General features: G+C 43.3%; 1 protein-coding gene across 2 annotated transcripts in view; it reads left to right on the top strand.

The window, feature by feature from the left end:
• Positions 1-3,753: 3,753 nt before the first annotated feature.
• Gspt1 (G1 to S phase transition 1) overlaps positions 3,754-22,011 on the top strand; it is a 45,117-nt gene continuing 26,859 nt past the window's right edge. Inside the window, exons 1-4 of one of the 2 annotated variants that reach the window (XM_008829915.3) lie at positions 3,754-4,408; positions 19,261-19,305; positions 19,403-19,444; positions 20,337-20,561. In XM_008829915.3, the coding sequence (XP_008828137.1) occupies positions 4,063-4,408; positions 19,261-19,305; positions 19,403-19,444; positions 20,337-20,561 (658 nt within the window). In that variant the 5' untranslated portion in view covers positions 3,754-4,062. Of the gene's footprint in view, positions 4,409-19,260; positions 19,306-19,402; positions 19,445-20,333; positions 20,562-22,011 lie in introns of both variants that reach the window. The other variant, XM_008829914.2, reaches the window with a different exon arrangement.

A 22,011-nucleotide genomic window follows, 5' to 3' on the forward strand; every position in this document is an offset into this window, starting at 1 on the left:
CCTGATATACTGTTGTTAAGATAAAATAGATAGTTGGCCCCTGCTCAGGGTCTCTAACTTATGCAGTGCTAGAAATTGAACCCAGGGCTTCCTGCATGCTAGACAAGCACTGTACCAACTGAGCTACATCACTAGCCCTCACCCTTTGTAGTGGAGTCAGTCTTCTTTCACCCTGGTGAGGTAGGGCATTGAATACTCCAGGTTGGCTGGCCTTCAAGCCTCTGGCAGTTCGTCTCCACCTCCCATCTTGCTGTGGGAGTGCTAGACTATAGACTACAGATTACACGGCACTGCATCTGGTATTTTTTTTTTTTAAGACAGGGTCTCTTTATGTAGCCCTGGCTGTCCTGGAATTTGCTATATAACCCAGGCTGCCTGCCAACTCACAGAGATCCACCTGCCTTCTTGTCCTGAGTGCTGTGATTCAAGGCATGTGCCACCACTCAAGATGGCTCAGTGGATTAAGTGCCTGCTATACAAGCCTGGTAACCGGAGTTCAGTTGATCCCCAGAGCACACTTTAGAAAGCTGGATTCAGTGATGCATATCTGTAACCCCTCTGGGAGATGGGAGGTGGTAAGAGAAGAACGGCGCAGAAGCTTTGGAGCAAGTTAGGCTAGAGTACAAAGTATGGCAGAAACAGGGAGACCAAGTCTCAACAAGAAGGTGGGAATGACTCCAAAAGTTGTCCTCTGACTTCCACATGTGCACTGTGGCATATGCACAGACATATTACACACACAAATTAAAAAAAAATTATTAGTCCTGTTTCTCCAAAGTCCTTAATGAATATAAATGGGCAGTTCCATCACACTTTATATATATTTAATAAGTACATTCTATTTGTCTAGCTTTATATGAGGTGGTAGGAATACAAGGAAGACCAACAACAGACTCTGCTCTCAGGTTGTTCACTCTCTGTACAACAGTAGTTAACAAGGATTTCTCCTTTTCCTGCTGGAGTTAGGCCTGGCAGACCAATGCTTTTGAAAACTACTGGAATGCCTTTGTGGTAAATGTCCGTAATCCCATTCCTGGGGAGGCAGATGTTTAGCCCAGATTAAATCCTGGCTAGCCTCAAATTCACAAGGATCCTCCTGCTTCAGCCTTCTTGGACACTGGGAAAGAGAGGGTCATCACACCAGACTCACCAACTGAGTTTCCAAATACCAATTTTAGCAATTTCTGACACTGTCTGTAGAAAAAGCTCTATGAACAAAGAAACTTTGCTACTTCAATCAGATGTGAAGCACTACCTTTATGAGAATGTGATCATCCAGCACTCTAGATGGATCTAAGAGTGGCTGAAAGACTGTGGTGCACTATTCCAGTCAACTGCAGGTTTCTCAGGAGTGGGCTGTGGAGTACAAATCTTGAGTGGGAAAGATTGAGACACAGACTAAAGGATAAAAACACCGGTGGTGCATACCTGAAATACCAGCACTGCAGTGGCCAAGGCTGGAAGATCTTGAGTCTAAACTAGGCAACATCGGAAGATCTTGTATTAGAACACACAAGAAAAAAGAGTCATCTACAAAATACTAGCTAAAACTAAGTGTGGTAGTACATGTGAGCATGCAATCCCAGAAGTTGGGAAGTGTAGGTAGAAGCAGTCTGGGCTATATGAGACCTCTTTCAAAAAACAAAACACCTGGGCCAGGTGTAGTGGCCCACGCCTTTAATCCCAGCACTTGGGAGGCAGAGACAGGTGAATCTCTGTGAGTTCAAGGACAGCGTGGTCTACATAGTGAGTTCTAGGCCAGCTGGGGTTACAGGGAGACCCTGTCTCAAAAAGACCAAAGACAAAACAAAACACCCAAACAACCCTTTTCAAAAAACAAACCCAAACCAACAAACAAAAAATGAAAACAATTCCCAGTTTAATACAAAACTCAAAGTCAAACTGTAGTATAGAACTTGTTTAGAAAGATAACTGTTTCATCAGACACAGTGGCCCATGCCTTTAATCCCAGCACTTGGGAGGCAGATGCAGGTGGATCTCTGGGCATTCTAGGCCAGTCTACAGGGAGATCCTGTCTCAAAAAGACCCCCCCCAAAAAAAGACCCCCAAAACCCAAAACAAACAATAAACACAACTTCATGTTTTATTTCTTTTTTGAAAATTTTATGTGTATGAGTGTATTGCCTGCATATAAGTGCATCTGAGTTGTGCAATGCCCAGGGAAGATAGAAGAGGGCCCCGGATCCCCTGGAACTGGAGTTATGGGCAGTTGTTAGCTGCCATGTGGGTGCTGGGAACTGAATCCACGTCCTCTGAAAGAGTGGCCAGTGCTCTTAACCTCTGAGCCATCTCTCCAGCCCCTTATTTTTCTTTTTTATTTTATTTATTTTTATGTGTATGTGTGTATTGCCTGCATGTAGGTAAGTGCACCCATGTTGTGCAATGCCCACAGAGGACAGAAGAGGCTGTTGGAGCCCCTGGAACTGGAGTTACAGACAGTTGTCAGCTGCCATGTGGGTGCTGGGATTCGAACCCAGGTCTTCTGCAAGAACATTCAGTGTTATTAACTGCTGAGCCATCTCTCCAGCCCCCCTTATTTCTTTAGGTCAAGTTCTCATTTAGCTTTATAATACAGATGTTTAAAATTAATATTCCAACTTAGATCTAGATTAAAAAAAAAAAACCCTAAAATTGTTACGAAGCCCTGTTTTCCGTACACTTTACTGTGTAATTTTAGTGGAAATCTGTCTAGACTCCTTTCAGAGAAAATAAAATTAACCATATGTTTTTCTGTCTTGGGCTCCACATGAGTGAATTACAGCTGAATTTAACAGGTACTTAGTACAACACGTTTTCCTACTTCCTACACTGAAGACTAAATGTGGACTGTATTTTTCCTTGCTTTTCACTTTCCTCACATTTACCTAAATGCAACCTGCAAGGGTGAGATGCAGTCATTATAAAAGTACTGTGGGAATATTTGACAAAACAGGCCATTCAAAAGGAAACCAGTTCATCTAATGGCAGATAAGGAACTGGATGCACCAAAATAGCCCTATTAGTACCCGCAGGTACACCATGGAATATGGCAATCCTGTTTAATTTGCAAACCTCTTGGCAGGGAGGAGGAAGGGGTGGAAAAGTTTAGGTGAGGGCTTTTAATGACTAGTCAAACTGATCATGAGTCACTGCAAGTTTCCAGTTAACAATCCCTTTTGCAACACAGCCTGGGCCCCAATCCTTTACGAGCCACGTCGCAATATAAGTTGTAACATCTCACGATTTTACTGTCTCTTCCACGAATGAATACATAAAAAGAAAGACGCTCCCCGCCGGCTTTGAAATATAGGGCAAACTCTGGCTGAGGGTGGAGGAAAGAGAGCAAGGGAGGGAGACTGCGAGTCAGAGAAAGCAGAAAAGGTGCTGGAAAGGGAAGGAGTCTTTTTTCCAGGCTAGGTCTGCTACCCGCGTCCTAACAGGCCGGAGTGGAGCCTTGCCGTTGCTGAAGGGCCCGGTCCACAGCCCAGCCTGACCTGCGCCGGGACCGCCCCTGTCCCCACCCAGTGACAGATGGGGCCGTCGATCCGCCACCAGACCTCCACCTCCTCCCGTTGCCTGCCGGGAGCTCCAGCCGCTTCCGGTTGCGCCCGGTCACTGAACTCCGACTCCCGTCAGCCCCCGAGAAAACCGCAGCGGCTTGCGCGGGCGCTGCCGGAACTTGTAGTTCAATGGGCAGGCGCGCTTCGTAGCCGGAAACGGAGGCGGACAGAGCCGGGAACTACCGAAGCGAAGGTACGGGTGGTGGCGAAGGGTCAATCCACGCCGGACGTGGGGTTGGCGGCGAGGCCGGCGGCGGTAGTTGGGGCTGGGTGGGAGGAGATCCTCTCGCATACACGAGGAGGGTTGAGCCGCCGTCTCCGCGGTCGCGAGTGCGGAGTGTGGACTGGCGCTTCCGCACAGGGCGTCAGGGAACGAGTCGTTGGCCGCCGGCCCCTCTGCCTCGCGATCCTCCCTCGGTCAGCGCGGCCTGCTCCTCCCCGGTCGGCCGCCCCCGCCTCCATTTCCCGCCCTCTCTTCACCACACACACGGCCCCCCCGATCATGGATCCCGGCAGCGGCGGCGGCGGCGGCGGCGGCGGTGGCGGCGGGAGCAGCAGCAGCAGTAGCGACTCTGCGCCCGACTGTTGGGACCAGGCGGATATGGAGGCCCCCGGGTCGGGCCCTTGCGGCGGCGGCTCTATGGCCGCGGCGGCCGAGGCCCAGCGTGAGAACCTTAGCGCGGCCTTCAGCCGGCAACTCAACGTCAACGCCAAGCCCTTCGTGCCCAACGTCCACGCCGCGGAATTCGTACCGTCTTTCCTGCGGGGCCCGGCCCAGCTGCCGCCATCCCCACCCGGCGCGGCCGGCGGCGACCACGGAGCGGGCAGCGGCGCGGGAGGCCCTTCGGGTAAAAGGCCGGGCGAAGGCATCCTTGGGGTGCGGGCGGCCGGCTGGGGCCGGAGCTTCGCGGGTGGGGTGAGTGGAGGGGACGCCCGGCCTGCACGTGGGGCGCTGACAGTGGCGCCAGCAGGTCTGGGTGGGGCGCCTGGAGCCCCAGAGCTGGCCCGCATGGGGCGCCAGGGTGAGGAGGAGCAACGGCCGGGGAGACCCGTATCCCCGGGGCCACGTTCACCCCTGGACGTGGGGACCGTATGGGACGGAGCCATCCCTTTGCCGGTCAGTGCCACGAGGCCCGTAAGTGTGGACAGATGGATCCTGGAGTCGGGCGGGTGGGTGATGTGAAAGCCTAGGAGTTGGGAAGGACAAGTGGCCCAGAGAGCTGCTCCTGCTGCAGTTTCTACTATTGGAACTGTAATTACGTTTTAAAAAGCTATGGCACAGAACCGACCTGAAGGAATCCCAAGATGCATTGCAGGCTTGTGGTCCGTCAGAAACTGTTGGCTGTCGATACGAAGACCTTTTTTTACCCTTAACATTTTGAATACCTAAAAAGTTCAAAAAATGCCACAATTCCTCACCTAGTAGTAACATGTGGCAGGAAACGTCATTGATTTATGTGCTGTTTTAAAGTGGGGCTTAGGACTTTTCCTCTTAGTGGCAGGTTTAGACTTTTCATTGCTATACTTGTTGGCCTTATTCGAACTGCTTGGTATAAAAGTTTGTTTATATTTGTGTGTCAGTAGTCTAGTCTGAACATGAGACACTTGAATATTTCTGATAGTTGTCACATGCAGCTTACTAGACATTGTGTTATTTCAAGACCCAGTCTTTAAACATCTTGTTTTTACAGGCTTTCAGGTATTAAATTTTGTCTTCATGCTGGTGTTCATTTGAATAAATACGGTTTTAAAAATGAAAAGGGAAAGAAAAAAGACTAAATATCTTTTTATTACTTAGCCAGGACGTTGGTGGGCCAGATCATGGGATGGGCACAGCTTATTTTAAGTGAGGGCATATTGTTGATTTCTCTGCTGGAAGTGCCCAGGCATTAGCCTGGTGTGGTGTTACTGCTCTGTAATGCAAACATTCTAGAGGCTGAGACAGGAGGGTGGTGAGTTGGATGTCTGCCAGGGCTACTTAGACCCTACCTTTAAAAAGAAAAAAAGGAAAGAAAAAGGGTCTGAGGGTGTAGCTTACTTGAGCCCTGGGTTCAGCCCTCAGTATCCCATAAACTGGGCCTGGTGGTACATACCTATAATCTCAACGCTCTGAAGGTGGAGGTGGGATGGTTAGGCATTCAAGGTCATCCTCCTGAGTTTGAGGCTGACCTGGGTTACATGAAATACAACATATCCCCCCCCCCAACAACAACAACAACAAAACTTTTGTATTGCATGAAAGTGCTTTTGAGAGAACCAGGTGTGCTAGTACATGTCTGCAATCCCAGAACTCAGGAAGCTGAGACAGGAAGATCTTTAGTTGAGGCCACCTCGCCTGTATGGCAAAATCATGTCTCAAAAAACAACCAAAAATACTGGCAAATATAAATAAAAGTGCTCTTGAAGTTTAGTTTCTTGAGAAACTTGCTTCATTTTGCTCTCTAGGAGTGAAAGGGTGAAGTTTAGGGAAATGCTTTTGTGAGGAATGTATGCAAGCACAGCTTGGATTTGGCTGTTTCACTGACTGGTATTTCTTTTATTTGTGTTGATGTTTTTCCTTTAGAACAAGGGAATGTTTGCTTATATTAAGCTATTTTTGACTTCCTTACAAGTTGCTAAAGGTGCCTGTTTCCCTCTACCTTATCTTGAAGCTTCCATTTTTTGGTCCAGCCATTTTCCTTTTCTGACCCTCCTTCCTCCTTTGGAACTACTAGCACTGAGTAGAATTGGGACTCCATTTACAGGCCATATAGCCATTGACTAAATCATTAAGGTTCATAGAGCTTGGTTTGCCTTGAATGGTCACTGTGTGTGACTAGGCTAAATTTGTAAGGGTGTGATTATCAGAAAGTCCCTACATTATATATAGTAATTCTGTGTGTGTGTACATGTCAGTTTTTTTTCCTATTTAATCAGAAAAACATTTTGGTCTCATCCCAATTGCTTCTACAAAATTAAAAAAGTTTTTAATTGGTGTGTGATCTCAACACATGAGAGACTGAAGTAGAAGGATTGCCACTAGTTCCAGGCCAGCCTGTGCTACATACTTCTGGGCCAGCCTGGGCTAGATTAAGAATGTATATTTATCCAAAAGAAGAAAGAAATCCTGTATAGGGTGTCTGGAGATTACCTAAATGGAGGTTTGTAGCTACGTGGGATTATTGACTTGGGAGTTCCAGACTATTCTGGGTCCATAAAATACCACCATCAGTGAACCTTGCATGGGGAAAGTGGAAAAAACAAAAATGGCTGCAGCACGTAGACTGCAGCTGACAAAGGGGAAGCCAGATGCCTTTCTTGGTGAGGAAATGCTCCATAAGGTCTTTGTTATTAAAGCTAACAAAGTTTTGGTGGGTGTTTTTTGTTTTTGTTTTATGGGTGCTTGTGTTTTTTCTTTAAATTAAAAAATTTTTTTATGCATATGGGTGTATTGCTTGCATGTATGTAAGTGCACCCATATCATCCAGTGCTGGTGGAGGTCAGAAGAGGGCATTGGATCCTCTGGAACTAGAGTTGTAGATGGTTGTTAGCTGCCGTTAGGTGCTAGAAACTGAACCTGGGTCCTCTGCTAGAACAGCCAGTGTTCTTATCCATTGAGCTATCCCTCCAGCCCCATGTGGGCTAGGCACTAGGAGGGTTGTCAAAGAGCTGTGGAGGGTAGATCTCTGGAATAACCTTTAAGAGGTGCCTGTCAGTGATGATTATCTGTTTTTTTTTTTCCTCTGGAATTTGGATGGTTTGTCTTTTTTTTTTTTAAAGACAGGGCTGCCTAGAACAATCAGTAGTGGAAGAAGAGGCTTTGGTGCAAAGTGTTTTTCACCTTCCTGGGAAGGCTGTTGGATATACCTGTCTCCAGCCATTCCAAGTCAGAACTGAGGTCCAGTGTTGACCTTGCTGTCCTTGGAAATGTGAAAATACAGACTCACAAAGAATGATTATGTAAAACTTATTTAAGCGTAATTAAGTGTAATTTATGGATGTCCAGTTTGCTATAGAGCCAAGTAAATTGGTCTAATTCTCATTAAAATAGAGGTCTCAAGCTGGGCGTGGTGGTGCACGCCTTTAATCCCAGCGTTCAGGAAGCAGAGGCAGGCGCATCTCTGAGATTGAGGCTAGCCTGATCTACATAGTGAGTTCCAAGCCAGCTGGGGCTACTGGGAGACCCTGTTTCAAAAAGACCAAAAAATAAAAAAATGAAAAATAAAATAGAGATCTCAAAAATGAATGAAAATGTAGAAGACAAAGCTTAATGTTTTTATTTAAGATTTTAGTGTATAGGTTTACAACCATTATCACCTAGTGGATTTTAATTTAATTTCTTATTTCTGAAGGCAAGATTTCACGTTGTCCAGGCTGGTCTTCAATTTTCTGCATAGCTAAGGATGACCTTGAACTTCTGATCCCCCTGCCTCACTACCTTCCAAGTTCTGGGATTACAGTCATAAACCACCATATACAGTTTGTGGTATTGTAGGTCAAACCCAGGAATTTGTACATGCTAGGAAACTCCCTACCAACTGAACTATATCTTCAGTCTTCTCTTCATTTTTTGTGGGGTTTTTTTGTTTTGTTTTTTTTTTGAGACAGGGTCTCTCTGTAGCCCCAGCTTTCCTGGAACTCACTGTGTAGGCCAGGCTGACCTTGAACTCTCAGAGATCAGCCTGCCTCTGCCGCCAGAGTGCTAGGATTAAAGGCGTGCACCACCACCCCCGGCCTTGTTTTCGTATTTTTAAAAAGTGTTTTCTTGGAGGCTGGAGAGATGGTTGAGGGGTTAAGAACACTGTTCTTGGAGAAGACCCAGGTTCAAATCCCAGCACCCACATGGCAGCTAACAACTGTCAATAACTCCAGTTCCAGGGGATCCAGCAGCCTCTTCTGTCCTCCAAGGGCATTGCACAACACGGGTGCACATACTTACATGCAGGCAATACACTCATATACATAAAAATATGAAATAAACATTTAAAAAAATATTTTATGTGTATGAGTGTATTGACTGCATGTAGGTAAGTACACCCATGTCATGCAATGCCTACAGAGATCAGAAGAGGGTGTCGGATTAGTTGCCATGTGGGTGCTGCGATTCTAACCCTAACCCTAACCCATCTCTCCAGCCCCCCAGGCTGTCCTTTCAGTCTTCTACCTCAGCTTCCCAGAATGCTGGTATGATTACTGGTGCTTGCCACATGGCTGTCTGACCTAATGGGTGCTTTCTGATCACTGGATAGTCTCACATGGTACTTCTTCTGTGCTAGCAGATTAGAGAGGATCCAAAATCAAAGGACTGGTTTGTGTAGAAGTGTTCTAATACTTTATTATGTTAAACAGTTCCTGTTGTAGGTAAGATTTTCTTTGCCCTTTTTTTGTTTTGTTTTTGGTCTTTCCGAGACAGGCTCTTCCTATAGGCAAAGCTAGCCTGGAACCCACTATGTAGACCAGGCTGTCCTTGATCAGATCTGCCTGCCTCTGCCTCCTGAGTACTGGGATTAAAGGTGTGCACCACTGTGCCTGGCTTTTGTTCTTTTTTTTTTTCTTTTATGATGCCAGTGATGAAGCTCAGCCTTGTGTGCCTGCTAGGCAAGTCCTCTACAATTTAGCTGCACCCCAAGCTAAGTGTGGGTGTGGAGAGGGTGTCCATGGAAGCCGGAGGAGGTCATCAGGTGTTCTGTCATCCTCTGCCTTCCTTGAGATGGTTTCTCGCTGATTCTAGAGCATTAGGGTGGCAACCATTAAGCCCCAGTTATTCCTCTCCTGTCTTTGAGACCCATAGCACTGGTGTTAAAAGCACGGGACTGTAGAGATGGCCCAGCGGTTAAGAGCATTGACTGCTCTTGCAGAGGACCCTGGTTTGATTCTCAGCACCCATATGGCAGCTAACAGCCGTCCATAACTCTAGTTCCAGGGGATCCAACAACCTCTTCTGACCTGTGCAGGTATTGCATGTATGGGTGCACATACATACATACATACATGCAAGCAATACACTCATACACATAAAATAAAAATAATAAATAAAAATTGAGAGAAAAAAAAGCTCATGTGAACATGGCCATGCCCTGTTTGTTTAAGTAGGTGCTGGGATCTGAACTTAGGTCTTATACAGCAAGCTCTCTGACAAGGTGAGGTCCCCCACCCCCACCCCCCAGTACTTGATTTGAGACTTGTTTTATGACTTAAATGCCTGTAGTGTTAGTAGCAATATAAAAGGATACATCCTCCTAGGTAGAGGAGAGTAGGAAGAGGTCCATATAAGTATTGCTCCTGGAGTGTCAGTGATCAGTACTAGCTAGTGCTGTAGCTGCTACTCCTTTCCTGCCTGACTACTGGTCATCAGACTTGAGCTCTTGTCTCATAATTTCACATGTATGGACAGCTTGAGCATGAAGATTTGGGGAGCAGGTGACACCACTACCTAGTGTTGTGCTAAGATGAGTAGTGTTTAAACTGTTAGAAGTTTTTTCCAGAAACAACCACTTTGGAGTATGTTTTATTAGTGGTATTAGTATGTAGCTTACTGCATTGCCGTGTTCTTTATTTGGCACCTTTTTGAAATTGTACTGCAAGGAAAGATTATAATTAAAATTTATCAGGACAGGGCCAGTGAGATGGTTTAGCAGGTAAAAGCACTTGTTGTGCCAACGTGGTGACTTGAGTTTGATCCCTGAAATCTGAAAAAGGTGGAAAAGAGAACTGATTACAAAGTTATCCTCTGACCTCCACACCCAAGCTCTGCAAACACATCAGTGCACACACACACAATAATAAAGATAATAAATTATTTATTTGGTTTTTTTTTTTTTTTTTGAGACAGAGTCAGCTGGCCTGAAACTCATTGTGTAGACCAGGCTGGCCTCAATCTCACAGAGATCTGCCTGCCTTTGCCTCTCTAGTGCTGGGACTATAAGTGTGTGCCACCACACCCAGCTTGGATAATAAATAAAATTTTAATAAAATTTATCAGGACAGCTGGGAATGTAGCTTAGTAGCAGAGCGCTTGCCGAGCAATCAAAAGGCCGTGAGTTGGATACAGATTGCTAGCACTATAACAAAACAAAACCCAAAATTTCTCAAGACAAGTTACTTGAGAAATATTATAGAGAACAAAATTTAAGCCTTGGTTTGTTGGGGAAGAAATGTCTTAAAAGTGTTAAAATAGAATTATCTTTCTGGTTGAAGAGAAAGGAATGAAAAAGATTTGATAACCTTTTGGGGTGTGTTAACATAGTACAATGGAAAGTTTTGAAATGGAATTTTTTGCTCAGACATCCATTCTGGCAGTGTGTGCATTTGCCTGTCTGCTGAATGCAAGGTGCTATGGGAAGCACTGGAAGGAACATTAAGATGAATACGTTAGGGCCTTCAAGGAGTCTAGAAAGGGACCAAATAAGTTTAATGGAAGATTGCAAAAGAGGGTCATCAAAAGAATGTGTGGGAAAGAGATGGATTCTGTATGAGACTTGCCACTCTGATCATAAAACTAATGATGTATCTATTTTCTTTTTTTCTTTGGTCTTTTTTTTTTGTCTTTTTGAGACAGGGTCTCCCTGTAGTCCCAGCTGACCTGAACTCACTATATAGACCAGACTGGCCTTGAACTCACAAAGATCCGCCTGCCTCTGCCTTCCAAGTGCTGGGATTAAAGGCATGTACCACCACACCCAGCCTTTCTTTGGTCTTTTTAAAAAATATTTTATTTATTATTTTTATTTTATGTGTATGAGTGTATTGCCTGCATGTATGTGAGTGCACACATGTTGTGCAATGCCGCAGAGGTCAGAAGAGGGCTTCAGATTCCCCTGGAACTAGAGTTAAGGACGGTTTGTAGCTGCCATATGGGTTCTGGGAATCGAACCCGGGTCTTCTGCAAGAGCAGTCAGTGCTCTTAACTGCTGAACCATCTCTCCAGACCCTTTTTGGTCTTTTTTGAGATGGGGTCTCCTTGTAGCCCCAGCTGTTCTGGAACTCACTTTGTAGACCAGGCTGGCCTAGAACTCCAGAGATCCACCTGCCTCTGCCTCCCGAGTGCTGGGATTAAAGGTGTGCACCACCACGCCCGGCAGTTTATGTATTTTAATATATTCCAAATTCTTTTTGAAGTAGATGGAACATACATCATAAGACTTTTTCAGGGTTACCTGAAAAATACAGTGAAGTTTAAAAATCTTTTTTACATTTTTATTTTATGTGTGTGTCTGTCTGCATGTGTGTATGTATATATATATATATATATATGTACACTTGTGTTATGCAATGGCTGTAGAGGCCAAAAGAAGGGCGTTGAGCCACTGGAACTGGAATTATGGATGATTGTTAGTCATGTGGGTGCTGAGAACTGAACTTGTGTCTTCTGTAAGAGCAGCCAATGCTCTTAACCACTGAGCCATCTCTCATTGAGCCCCTATAGTGGAGTTTTTGTTAGTCTACAGAAAGTCTCATCAGGTTGATATGTGGTATTATGTTAATGACAAAATTAATAGGTTCTTATAATGTAAGGGCTGGAAATGACTCCAGCAATAACACAGTCTCAGTTTTGGATAAACTGAAGCCTACATGCTAAATGATTATCTAAGGTCATTCACAGAGTTAAAGACACAGTTTACCCTCGAATCCAGGTTTGCCAGCTGCTAGGTTAGGGCTCTTTTCACCACACCATGCTGTTTAATAATGGAACTAAAGAGCATGCATACAGCTCATTACTACAGCCAGCATGGACTTTCTGACAGAGTTAGCACTAGACCTTTCTGTTTTGAGTCTGAAAGGTTTTTGTACTTAGTACAGGACTCTGAAATGCTTGTGGTGGTAAGTTTATTGAGCTGTTACTGCTGCTTCATAGTCTCTACAATACTCTCTTGATACTTGGGTACTACTGACCCATTTTATAGATAGAAAAATCAGAAAAGCTAAATTCCTTAGTAAGATTATGCCAATGAGTAAATGGAGTAGGTCTGATTCCACGGTTCTAGTGATAGTGACTGCTGATCACAAGGAAAGGTCCTTGTGATTTAACATTAGTCTCTCTTTCACTGAGACAGTTTTTCAAAAACCAGTCCCAAAAGTGTAGACTGTTCATTATCTCCAAGTTCTATCTTAGAATTAGCAGAATCATATCCTACATAGGCACTTTTCTAGTTTAAAGTTATATAATTGCTTCTTTCTGCATTAAAGAAAGTGTTGGTTAAACAGTTAGATTAAACAGTTCTGTTTGCCTTTGTACCTTTGCTCATCCACCCCTTCTCCTCCTTCTTGCCTTCATCTTTCTATCCTTCAGGGTCTTGCAGTGTTGCCCAGGCTAGTCTTGAACTCTTGAACTCAGGTGTTTCTCTTGCTTCAGCATCCTGAATAACTGGGATTGCAGGTGTATACCACAGTATTTTACTTTGCATTTGTTTACAGGGTCTTGATATGGTCCTGGCACAGGGTCTTGATGTGGTCCCGGCTGGCCTCAAGCTCAATAATCCTCTTGCTCAGCCTTTTAAGTGCCAGATTCCAGGTTTGCTACAATGTTCAGTTGCCTTTTCATGTTTAGAATGTTTGGTAATTAAGACAAACCATTGATATTTTTATGTGTTCTCTAGACTTTTTTCTGATGTCTGTTTTAACTGCTTTCCAGTATTGCCTATAGAAGAAAAATATCTCAACATGCAATTTTGGCAAGGCGACTTGGTCTCCTGAGTGCTGGACAAGTTTTAGTTCCTTAATTTAAGCTATATTTCAACCTCCTGAATAAGACACTTCCCTAATTCTGACTTAGAAAGTTGGTACATTCGAAGTGGTTTTTACTGTATTGAATCTTAGTAAAAGTTCAGAGAATGTATGGGATGGGGTGAGAAAAATATAGAAATCAGACTATAAGGAACCAGTCTGAAACCAAAAGAAGCTAGATGTAGGGGTACATGCCTGTAATCCAGCACTTGGGAGGCTGAAGTAGGAAGACCACCATTAGTTCAAAGCTAGCCTGGGCTAAATGGTGAGAGCAAGGCAGCTTGGCTACAAAGCAAGACCTTGTCTTTTGTTTTCTAATTTTTTATTGAATTTTTGTGTATTTCATATAGAAAATCATCTTTATACCCTCTCCCCTTTGGCACCTTCCCATAATTACTCCTCCCCTGAGTTCATACATTCTGTCATTTGTGTTAAGGCCTGATCTGTAAAGTTAGTGTCCCCAGATGTCCCTCAGTGCAAGTTCATCCACTGGGATCTAGTCAGCCTATCTAGAGTCCCTCCTTTTAAGAAAGTCAGCTCTAGCTGGGTATGGTGGCTCATGTGAGTTCAAGGCCAGCTTGGTCTACATAGTGAGTTCCAGGACAGCTGGGGCTACAGGGAGACCCTGTCTCAAAAATACCAAGAAAAAGGGTCAGCTCTTCCTCGTCCACCAGTAATCAGCTGCCAATAATTCTTTGACTAAGATTTTTTTATCTGCTTTAAGTTTGCATGGGTCCTGTGTATGCTGATACCAATGTTTTTGGTTCCTTTGAGAAGAGTCCCAGGAGCCTGTAGGGCTATTTCCATATGGTCATGCACCTCCTCCCTGGCTCTTACAATCTTTCCATGCGCCCCCCTCCCCAATTCTGCAATGATCCCTGAGCCCTGGGTGGATAGATTTTAATATAGGAGTTCTGTCCAAGGACCCACACTATGCAGACTTTATTCTCTACGTTTTGGCCACTTGTGGCCTTTTGTGTTCCTGGCGGTCTGTTGCATGACGGAGCTTCGTTGATGAGAGTTGAAAAATGTGTTAGTGTTCTCTTCATCACTTGTTTTATGTTCTGTGGGCCTTAGATGTAGAGGTTGCATCCTAGATGTGCCACTTAGGCTTGGACAATTCACAGATAATTTCTGTGTGTGACCAGTTGTGGAACTCTGTAATTATCTCTTGAAAAAGAAGCTTCTGTGATGGGTGGTGACTGGGATACTTGTCTATAGATTTAAGGATCCATATTTTGCACATAGTAAGAAATTACATTTGTCTAGGGATGTGACAGCCTTGGGGTTTTCTCTGAGATCTATGTCCTCTCCAGCTAAACAAAGAAAAGTGGGTCAGGGAGATAGCTCAGCACAAGCTACACAACCGGATAACCTGAATTTGATCTCCAGAACTCATGTAAAAGACCAGATGTGGAGCATCTATCTAGCCCCAGCATGCCTCTGGTGAGATGAGAAGCGGGAACAGAATTGCCTTGAAGCTTATGGACCAGAGAGCTTGGAATATGTAGTGCAGCAGATACAGGAGGCTCTGCCACAACCAGGTAGAAGGCAAGAACCTCTGACCTCCACACACAGGGTACACACTTGCATCTATATTCCCCCCCTTCTCTTTTTCTCTCTCAATTTATTTACAATAAATAAGTAAATAAAATTAAAGTTGTATGTGATGGTTCAAGTCTGGTATCTCCCAGCACTTGAGAGGCAGGGGCAGGCAGATCTCTTGTGAGTTCAGGGCCATCCTGGTCTACATACTGAGTTTCAGGTCAGCTAGGCTACATAGGGAGACCCTCAAAATAAATAAAAAGAGGACCAGAGAGAGCATTGACTGCTCTTCCAGAGGACCCAAGTTTGGTTCCCAGCACCCACATGGCAGCTGACAATTGCCTCTAACTCTTAACTCCAGTTCTGGGGGGGATCTGGCATGGCACTGCACACCTGTGGTGCACATACATACACACAGGCAAAACATTCATACACATAAAATAAAAACTAATCTTTAACAAAATGTTTTCTTTTCTTTTTTTGAGACAGGGTCTAAAAACTCACAATGTAGAGCAGGCTGGCTCTGAACTTACAGAGATCTGCGTGCCTCTGCCTCCCAAGTGCTGGGATTACAGGCTACTGAAAAAAAGAAAGGAAGGGGCCGGAGAGATGGTTCATCAGTTAAGAGCACTGGCTGCTCTTGCAGAAGACCTGGGTTTGATTCCCAGCACCTCAATGTTGGCTAACAACTGTCCATAAATCCTGTTCCAGGGGATTCGACGCCCTCTTCTGACCTCCGCAGGCCTTGCAGGATATAGGTGCACTTACACGAATACAGGCAATACATAAAATACACATAAAATAAAAATAATAAATAAAACATTATTGAAAAAAAGAAAAGAAAACTAAAGTTAATTCAGTAAAAATTAGTGGTCTACCAAAAGCTGTACAAATTCATGAAATATATTAATTGAGCTTGAGGGGGAGTGTATGTGCGCACACTTCAAGTCTTGAACCCAAAGCCTCCTATGTGGCAATGTTCTATCACTAAGCTACTCACCCTAGCCCTGGAATAAGCTTTCTGTTGGTGGAGTACCTCTGTCTAGTTCCAGAACATTTTCACCACCTTCAAGGAAACCTGTATTCATTTAGCATTACTTGCCATTCCCTGCTTTCTGACTGTATGGATTTACCAGTTCCTAATATTTCATATTAGTGGGATCATATAATATGTAACCTTTGATTTTGTGTTTTCTCTATGATCAAATTTAAATACTTTTAAGATCCAGCTTATTGTCTGTGTTAAATTTTAGACAATATCTCTTGGCAAGATCTTTTCGATTCTTTATTATTACGTTTATTTGTGGCGTGTGTGGAGGTCACAGGAACCTTCAGCAGTAGGTTCTCTCTTTCCATTATGTGGGTCCCAGGAATGGATCTCAGATTATCAGTCTTGGAGGCAAGTGCCTTGCCAACTGATCTTGAGGGTCCAAAATCTTTTTACTTCTTTTAAAATTTGTGGTAATGTATCTAGCATTAGAGCTAGTTTATTCCCCTTTATCTTATAATAGAATCCTTTGTGTTGCACACATGCATGTGGAGACCAGAGGTCCAGGTGTCAGTGTCTTCAATTGTCCTACCTTCCACAGAGCAGGTCTCCTGACATACATCCCTGTCCTAAGAAGTCCCCTACAGCCTATGCATGTATTGTATATGTAAACAATGCTAGGACGTAGGTGGTTTCGTGCAGGTACTGTTTGATTTCTAAATGCTCAGTTACAGTTAGGAATATCTCACACTACCAATTATCTTAGTATTGTTCCTGCCTTAAAAATTTTCGTTCCTCATAACTCCATCATAGTTTAGTTTACTGTTACAGGGATTTTCAACAGGAGCTATTTTGTTTGTTTTAAATATTTTATTATTTTTATGTGTATGAGTATATGGCCTGCATGTAAGTGCATATACCTGTGTTGTGCAGTGCCGCGGAGGTCAGAAGAGGGTTCCGGATTCCCCTGGAACTGGAGTTAAGGACAGTTTGTAGCTGCCATGTGGGTGCTGGGAATCGAACCCAGGTCCTCTGTAAGAGTAGTCAGTGTTCTTAACCACTGAGCCATCTCTCCAACCCCTCAAAAGGAGCTATTTGAAAAAGGACAAGATTATACTTGTATAACTTAGAAAAAGAACACAGTTAATTCTGGTATATTGGTGTATTAGGTGGTGATGATTGTGGTATCTATGTTATAGGGCTTTTAGAAAGATTAAATAGCTAGGTACATAGAGACCTAGTAAAAAGTCAGTTGGCAACTAGGCATGGTGGTGCATGCTTGTAGTCTCAACACTCTGGAGGTAGAGAGGCTCGAGGATCATCATGAGTTCAATGTCACTCCTGGTCTGCATATCGAATTCAAGGCCAGCCAGGGCTACCTAATGAGACTGCCTAATAATAGTAATAATAATAAATTTGATTGTGCTTTATCAGGGACAGAAATTACTTTCCTCAACATTTGATGGTATTAAAGATAGGCCCTAAAACAGTATTTTGGTTTTTTGGGGGGGTGGGGGTTGTCTTTAAACACAATCTTATGCAACCCAAGACTGGCTTTGGCCTTGCTAATTAGTTGAGGCTAGCCTTGGACTGATTGATCTCCTGCCTCTACCTTCCAAGTGCTGGGATTATAGGCATGTACTACCTCACCCATTTCACTATATTGATTCTTGTTGAGTGTTAATACATTCAAGGGCAGTGTTGTTTTATTTTTATTTTATTTTATTTTATTTTTTTTGAGACAGAGTCTCCCTGTAGCTCCAGCTGCCCTGCTGAGTGCTGAAACTAAAGGCATGGGCCACCTTGCCCGGCTCAGGACAGTGGTTTTAAATATGAGTTTTGTAGGTTACATACTCATTATTCTTAATGTATGTGAGTCATGTGACTTTAAATTCTTTGGTGTGTTTCTGCATCTTGGAGAGACTTTAAGAGTGCTTTCATATAGGAGTTTATATTTATCAGATATTAAAAAAATCAGACTTACATATTTGGGTATCAGTATATATTTTTCCTATAGCTCGTTCAGGGATTTCATGAGTAGATTTGCAGTTTGACAACTGGAAACTGAATTGTTGATCTTAGAATTCTAGAATAGGATTAAACTGCCATAATCAGAATTACCTTTTCTTTTCTTTTTTTTGGTCTTCTTTGTCTTTTTGCAACAGTCCCCCTGTAGCCCCAGCTGATCTGGAACTCGCCATGTAGACTAGGCTGGCTTCAAACTCACAAAATCTGCTTGCCTCTGCCTCTCTAGTGCTGGGATTAAAGGTATGCACCACCATGCCAGCTAGAATTACCTTTTCTGGAAATGTTTTAATATATGTATTCCAGAGGCCTCACACAAATGTCATTTATCTTACTGGTATCAAATTATTTGGAGATTTGATGAACTACATGATAATCATAGCCTCCTTGGGTTGGAGAATTACCAGAAGAGAAGTAGATCTATCTTTGATAAGTACAGTCCAACTAATTGGATTTGCCTTGCATTTTATATTACATTTATAACACCTATGAAGAAAAGCTTTGGGAAACAAATCAATACAAACAATACTTTTGTTAATACATTTCAATTACTGAAAATTGGCTGCTATCTGTAGCTTTTTAAAATGTATTAGTATATGAGTATGTGTGCAGGCAATATGCCATAGTGCCATAGTGTGCCTGTGGACAACTTAGTGGAGTTGGTTCTCTCCTACTTTTTTTTTTTTTTGGTCTTTTTGAAACAGGGTCTCCCTGTAAGCCCCAGCTGTCCTGGAACTCACTATGTAGACCAGGCTGGCCTTGAACTCGCAGAGATCTGCCTGCCTCTGTCTCCCAAGTGCTGGGACTACAGGCGTGCACCATCACGCCCGGCTTTTTTTTTTTTTTTTTTGGTCTTTTTGAGACAAGGTCTCCCTGTACCCCAGCTGGCCTGGAACTTGCAGAGATCTGCCTGCCTCTGCTTCCTGACTCCTGGGATTAAAGGCATGTGCGACTATCCCCAGCTCCATCCACCTTTATGTGGACTCTGGGGATTGAACTCAGGTCATCAGGCTTGTGTGGCCAACTTTTTGCCCATTGAACCATTTTGCTGGTGCCGAGCTTTCTTTTTAATTGTAGGCAACTGGTACGTTTTTGTTGTTGTTGTTGTTGTTGTTTGTCTTTTTTGAGATATAGTCTCCCCGTAGCCACAGCTGACCTGGAACTCGCTATGTAGACCAGACTGGCCCCATCTCATAGAGATCCACCTGCATTTCCCTCCCAAGGGCTGAGTTTAAAGGTGTTTACCACCATCCCTGATGCACACAGTTCTTAAAAGTAGGCCAAACAGATTTTGATTGGAAAACCTGAGGTAGCTGTGTCATTGTTCTGGGTTGTTGAGGTTTGTGATGTGTTACTGGATTTCTGCTTTTATTATATGTTAAAAGATAAGTAAAACAAGATACAGGTTAATTTCTAATAGAGCTTATTTTTCTTAAATAGCACCTGTAGAATCCTCTCAAGAAGAGCAGTCATTACTGTGTGAAGGTAATTTTTTTATGTCTCATCAAGAAAATGTTGTCTATTGTGTTTAAAGCTAGATAATGTTTTATGAATATGTATTATATTTCAATTTCTTTTCTAGGTTCAAACTCAGCTGTTAGCATGGAACTTTCAGAACCTGTTGGTAAGATTTTCTGACCATATTAACACAGTAATATGAAACTCTTTCACTCTTCAGATTTAAGGTGCAAATGTAAGTGTTCTGATTACTGAAATGCCCATGCTTAAGCCACGTTCAATCTTTGCTATTAGATTTTGAAAGTATAACTAATTGAGCATTAACAGTGCCTTTATAGTAAGATCGAGTGACTACAAGTAGGTTAGAGGAATGCTAGTCAATTTAAAGAATTGTACTTGTTCCTTTGACCTTTTTTTTTTTTTTTTTTTTTTTCCTTAATTTTTAAAAGATAGGGTCTTTTGTAGCTCAGCCTGGCCTCAAACTTGCCAAAGATGGCTTTGAACTCCTGATCTTCCTATATAGGTCTACCTCCCAAGTACTGATATCATAGACATCACACATAGCTCTAACACTTCATTAACATTTTTCTTTTTTATTTGAGGTGGGGTCTTATTGTGTAGCCCTGACTGGCCTTGAACCTTGAACTCACAAAGATCAGCCTGCCTCTGCCTCCTGAGTGCTGGGATTAAAGGCATGTGCTACTTTGCTGGACCAGTGTTCTGATTTTAAGCTTTCCTCTTTTCCCACTGTCAGGGCCTCTCCACACTGGAATCACTGTGCTGTTGGGAATGTTCACTTTCTTGTTTACGTTGGTGTGCCTTTAGGAGATGAAGTCTTGCTAGTTAGCTGTTACTGCTGCTAGTCTAGCTGTTACTGTCCCTGAGTCAGAGCTCTCTGATATCAGCAGTGAGGCCAGCTTGAAAACCTACCTATTTCTGTTTTTGTGTCATAGGACACTAGGATGTTTGTATAACTTCTTTTGTTGCTTTAAAGCATGTGTATTTTAATGTGTGGGTGGGTCTTCAGAATTATAAGTTAAAATATCTTTCTTCAGTAGAAAATGGAGAGACAGAAATGTCCCCGGAAGAATCATGGGAGCACAAAGAAGAAATAAATGAAGCAGAGCCAGGGGTTGGTTCCTCAGGAGATGGAAGACCAGCAGAGGAAAGTACCCAAGAAATGATGGAGGAAGAAGAAGAAATTCCAAAACCTAAATCGGTGGTTGCACCTCCAGGTGCTCCTAAGAAAGAGCATGTAAATGTGGTATTCATTGGGCATGTAGGTAAGTTGCACTCAGCACTCATGAGCAATGACCCAAGTTATTAGAGACATCAGACTTCAGAATATTGTGTTTACCTACTTGGAGATGTATGTAAAACTGAATGAAATACTGAAATATCTGAAATGCTGTGCACATGCACATGTGCACAGGTACACACATACCCCCTCCCCACACACACAATAAGAGTTGGGTCACTCGTGCTAAAATGCCTGGAATTTTCTTTTTTTAAACTTCATAGATTTCTTTACTTAGCAAAAAATTGCCAGTGCTTTGTTCCTGGAAGTTTGGGCAGGTGAACTGTAATGGCATAAAAGTTAGAAGAAAATAAGTTTCAATCTCTGTGCAATGGATAATTAGTCTATAGATCATTGATGATGGCTTGCCATACCGTGATATCCCTTAATTTCCTAGAAAATGAGCATAAAAGGAACTTCGGCTATTTTCCTTTTATTGGGATTAAAATTGTTACCACGCAACTTAATTTTGTGCAAAATAAGAAACTAATACGTAAGAGTAACTTTTGGGTGCTTGCCAAATTACTGGTTTAGCTAAACAAATACAACCCTGCTTAATTTTTTGACCTATCAAAATTGTAAGAATACTCAATTCTGTTTTTATCCCCCCTCCCCAACTTGAGACAGGGACTTACTGTGCTGTAAAGGCTGGCCTTGAACACATGCTCTTCCTGCCTCAGCCTCCTGAGTGCTAGTATAGATGTGTCCCATCCTGCCTGACATAGTCTTCTCCTTAATATGAAACATCAAATTCCTTTTATAGAACAAAAACTTTTAAGCTTGTAAAAGAGTACCTATCCTATTAAGTAAAAGGAAGACTACCCAGAGACCTGGCATAGTGGGCATGTCTATAATCTCAGCACTGAGGAGGCCTAGGTGGGAGTATCAGGTTCAAGACCAACCTGGGCTGCATAGCAAGTTCTTTAGCTACTTTTGCTGTTCTCTAAGGCTCTGTTTAAGGAATGCATATTCTCTTGCCACTAAGGTACTAGCTGAAGGTCCTCAGCAGTGTACTAAAAAAATTATTTCTTCTTGAGGCTGGAGAAATGTCTCAGTGGTTAAGAGCACTAGCTGCTCTTGCAGAGGACTGGGGTTTGATTCTGAGCACCTACATGGCAGCTAAGAACCACCTGTAACACCAGTTCCAAGGAAATCCACCACCCTTGTCTGACCTCTGTGGACATTGCATGACACGGATGCACTACATACATGCAGGCAATATGCTCATACATAAACCACACCCAGCCACACATAAAATTTTTTAAAATGTATTTTAAAAATTATTTCTTAAGCCGGGCGTGGTAGCACACACCTTTAATCCCAGCACTTGGGAGGCAGAGGCAGGCAGATCTTTGTGAGTTCAAGGCCAGCTTGGTCTACATAGTGAGTTCCAGGACAGCTGGGGCTACAGAGAGACCCTGTCTCAAAAAGACAAA

Source organism: Nannospalax galili, unplaced genomic scaffold (assembly GCF_000622305.1).
Source record: "Nannospalax galili isolate Female #2095 unplaced genomic scaffold, S.galili_v1.0 scaffold32, whole genome shotgun sequence".
NCBI lineage: Eukaryota > Metazoa > Chordata > Mammalia > Rodentia > Spalacidae > Nannospalax > Nannospalax galili.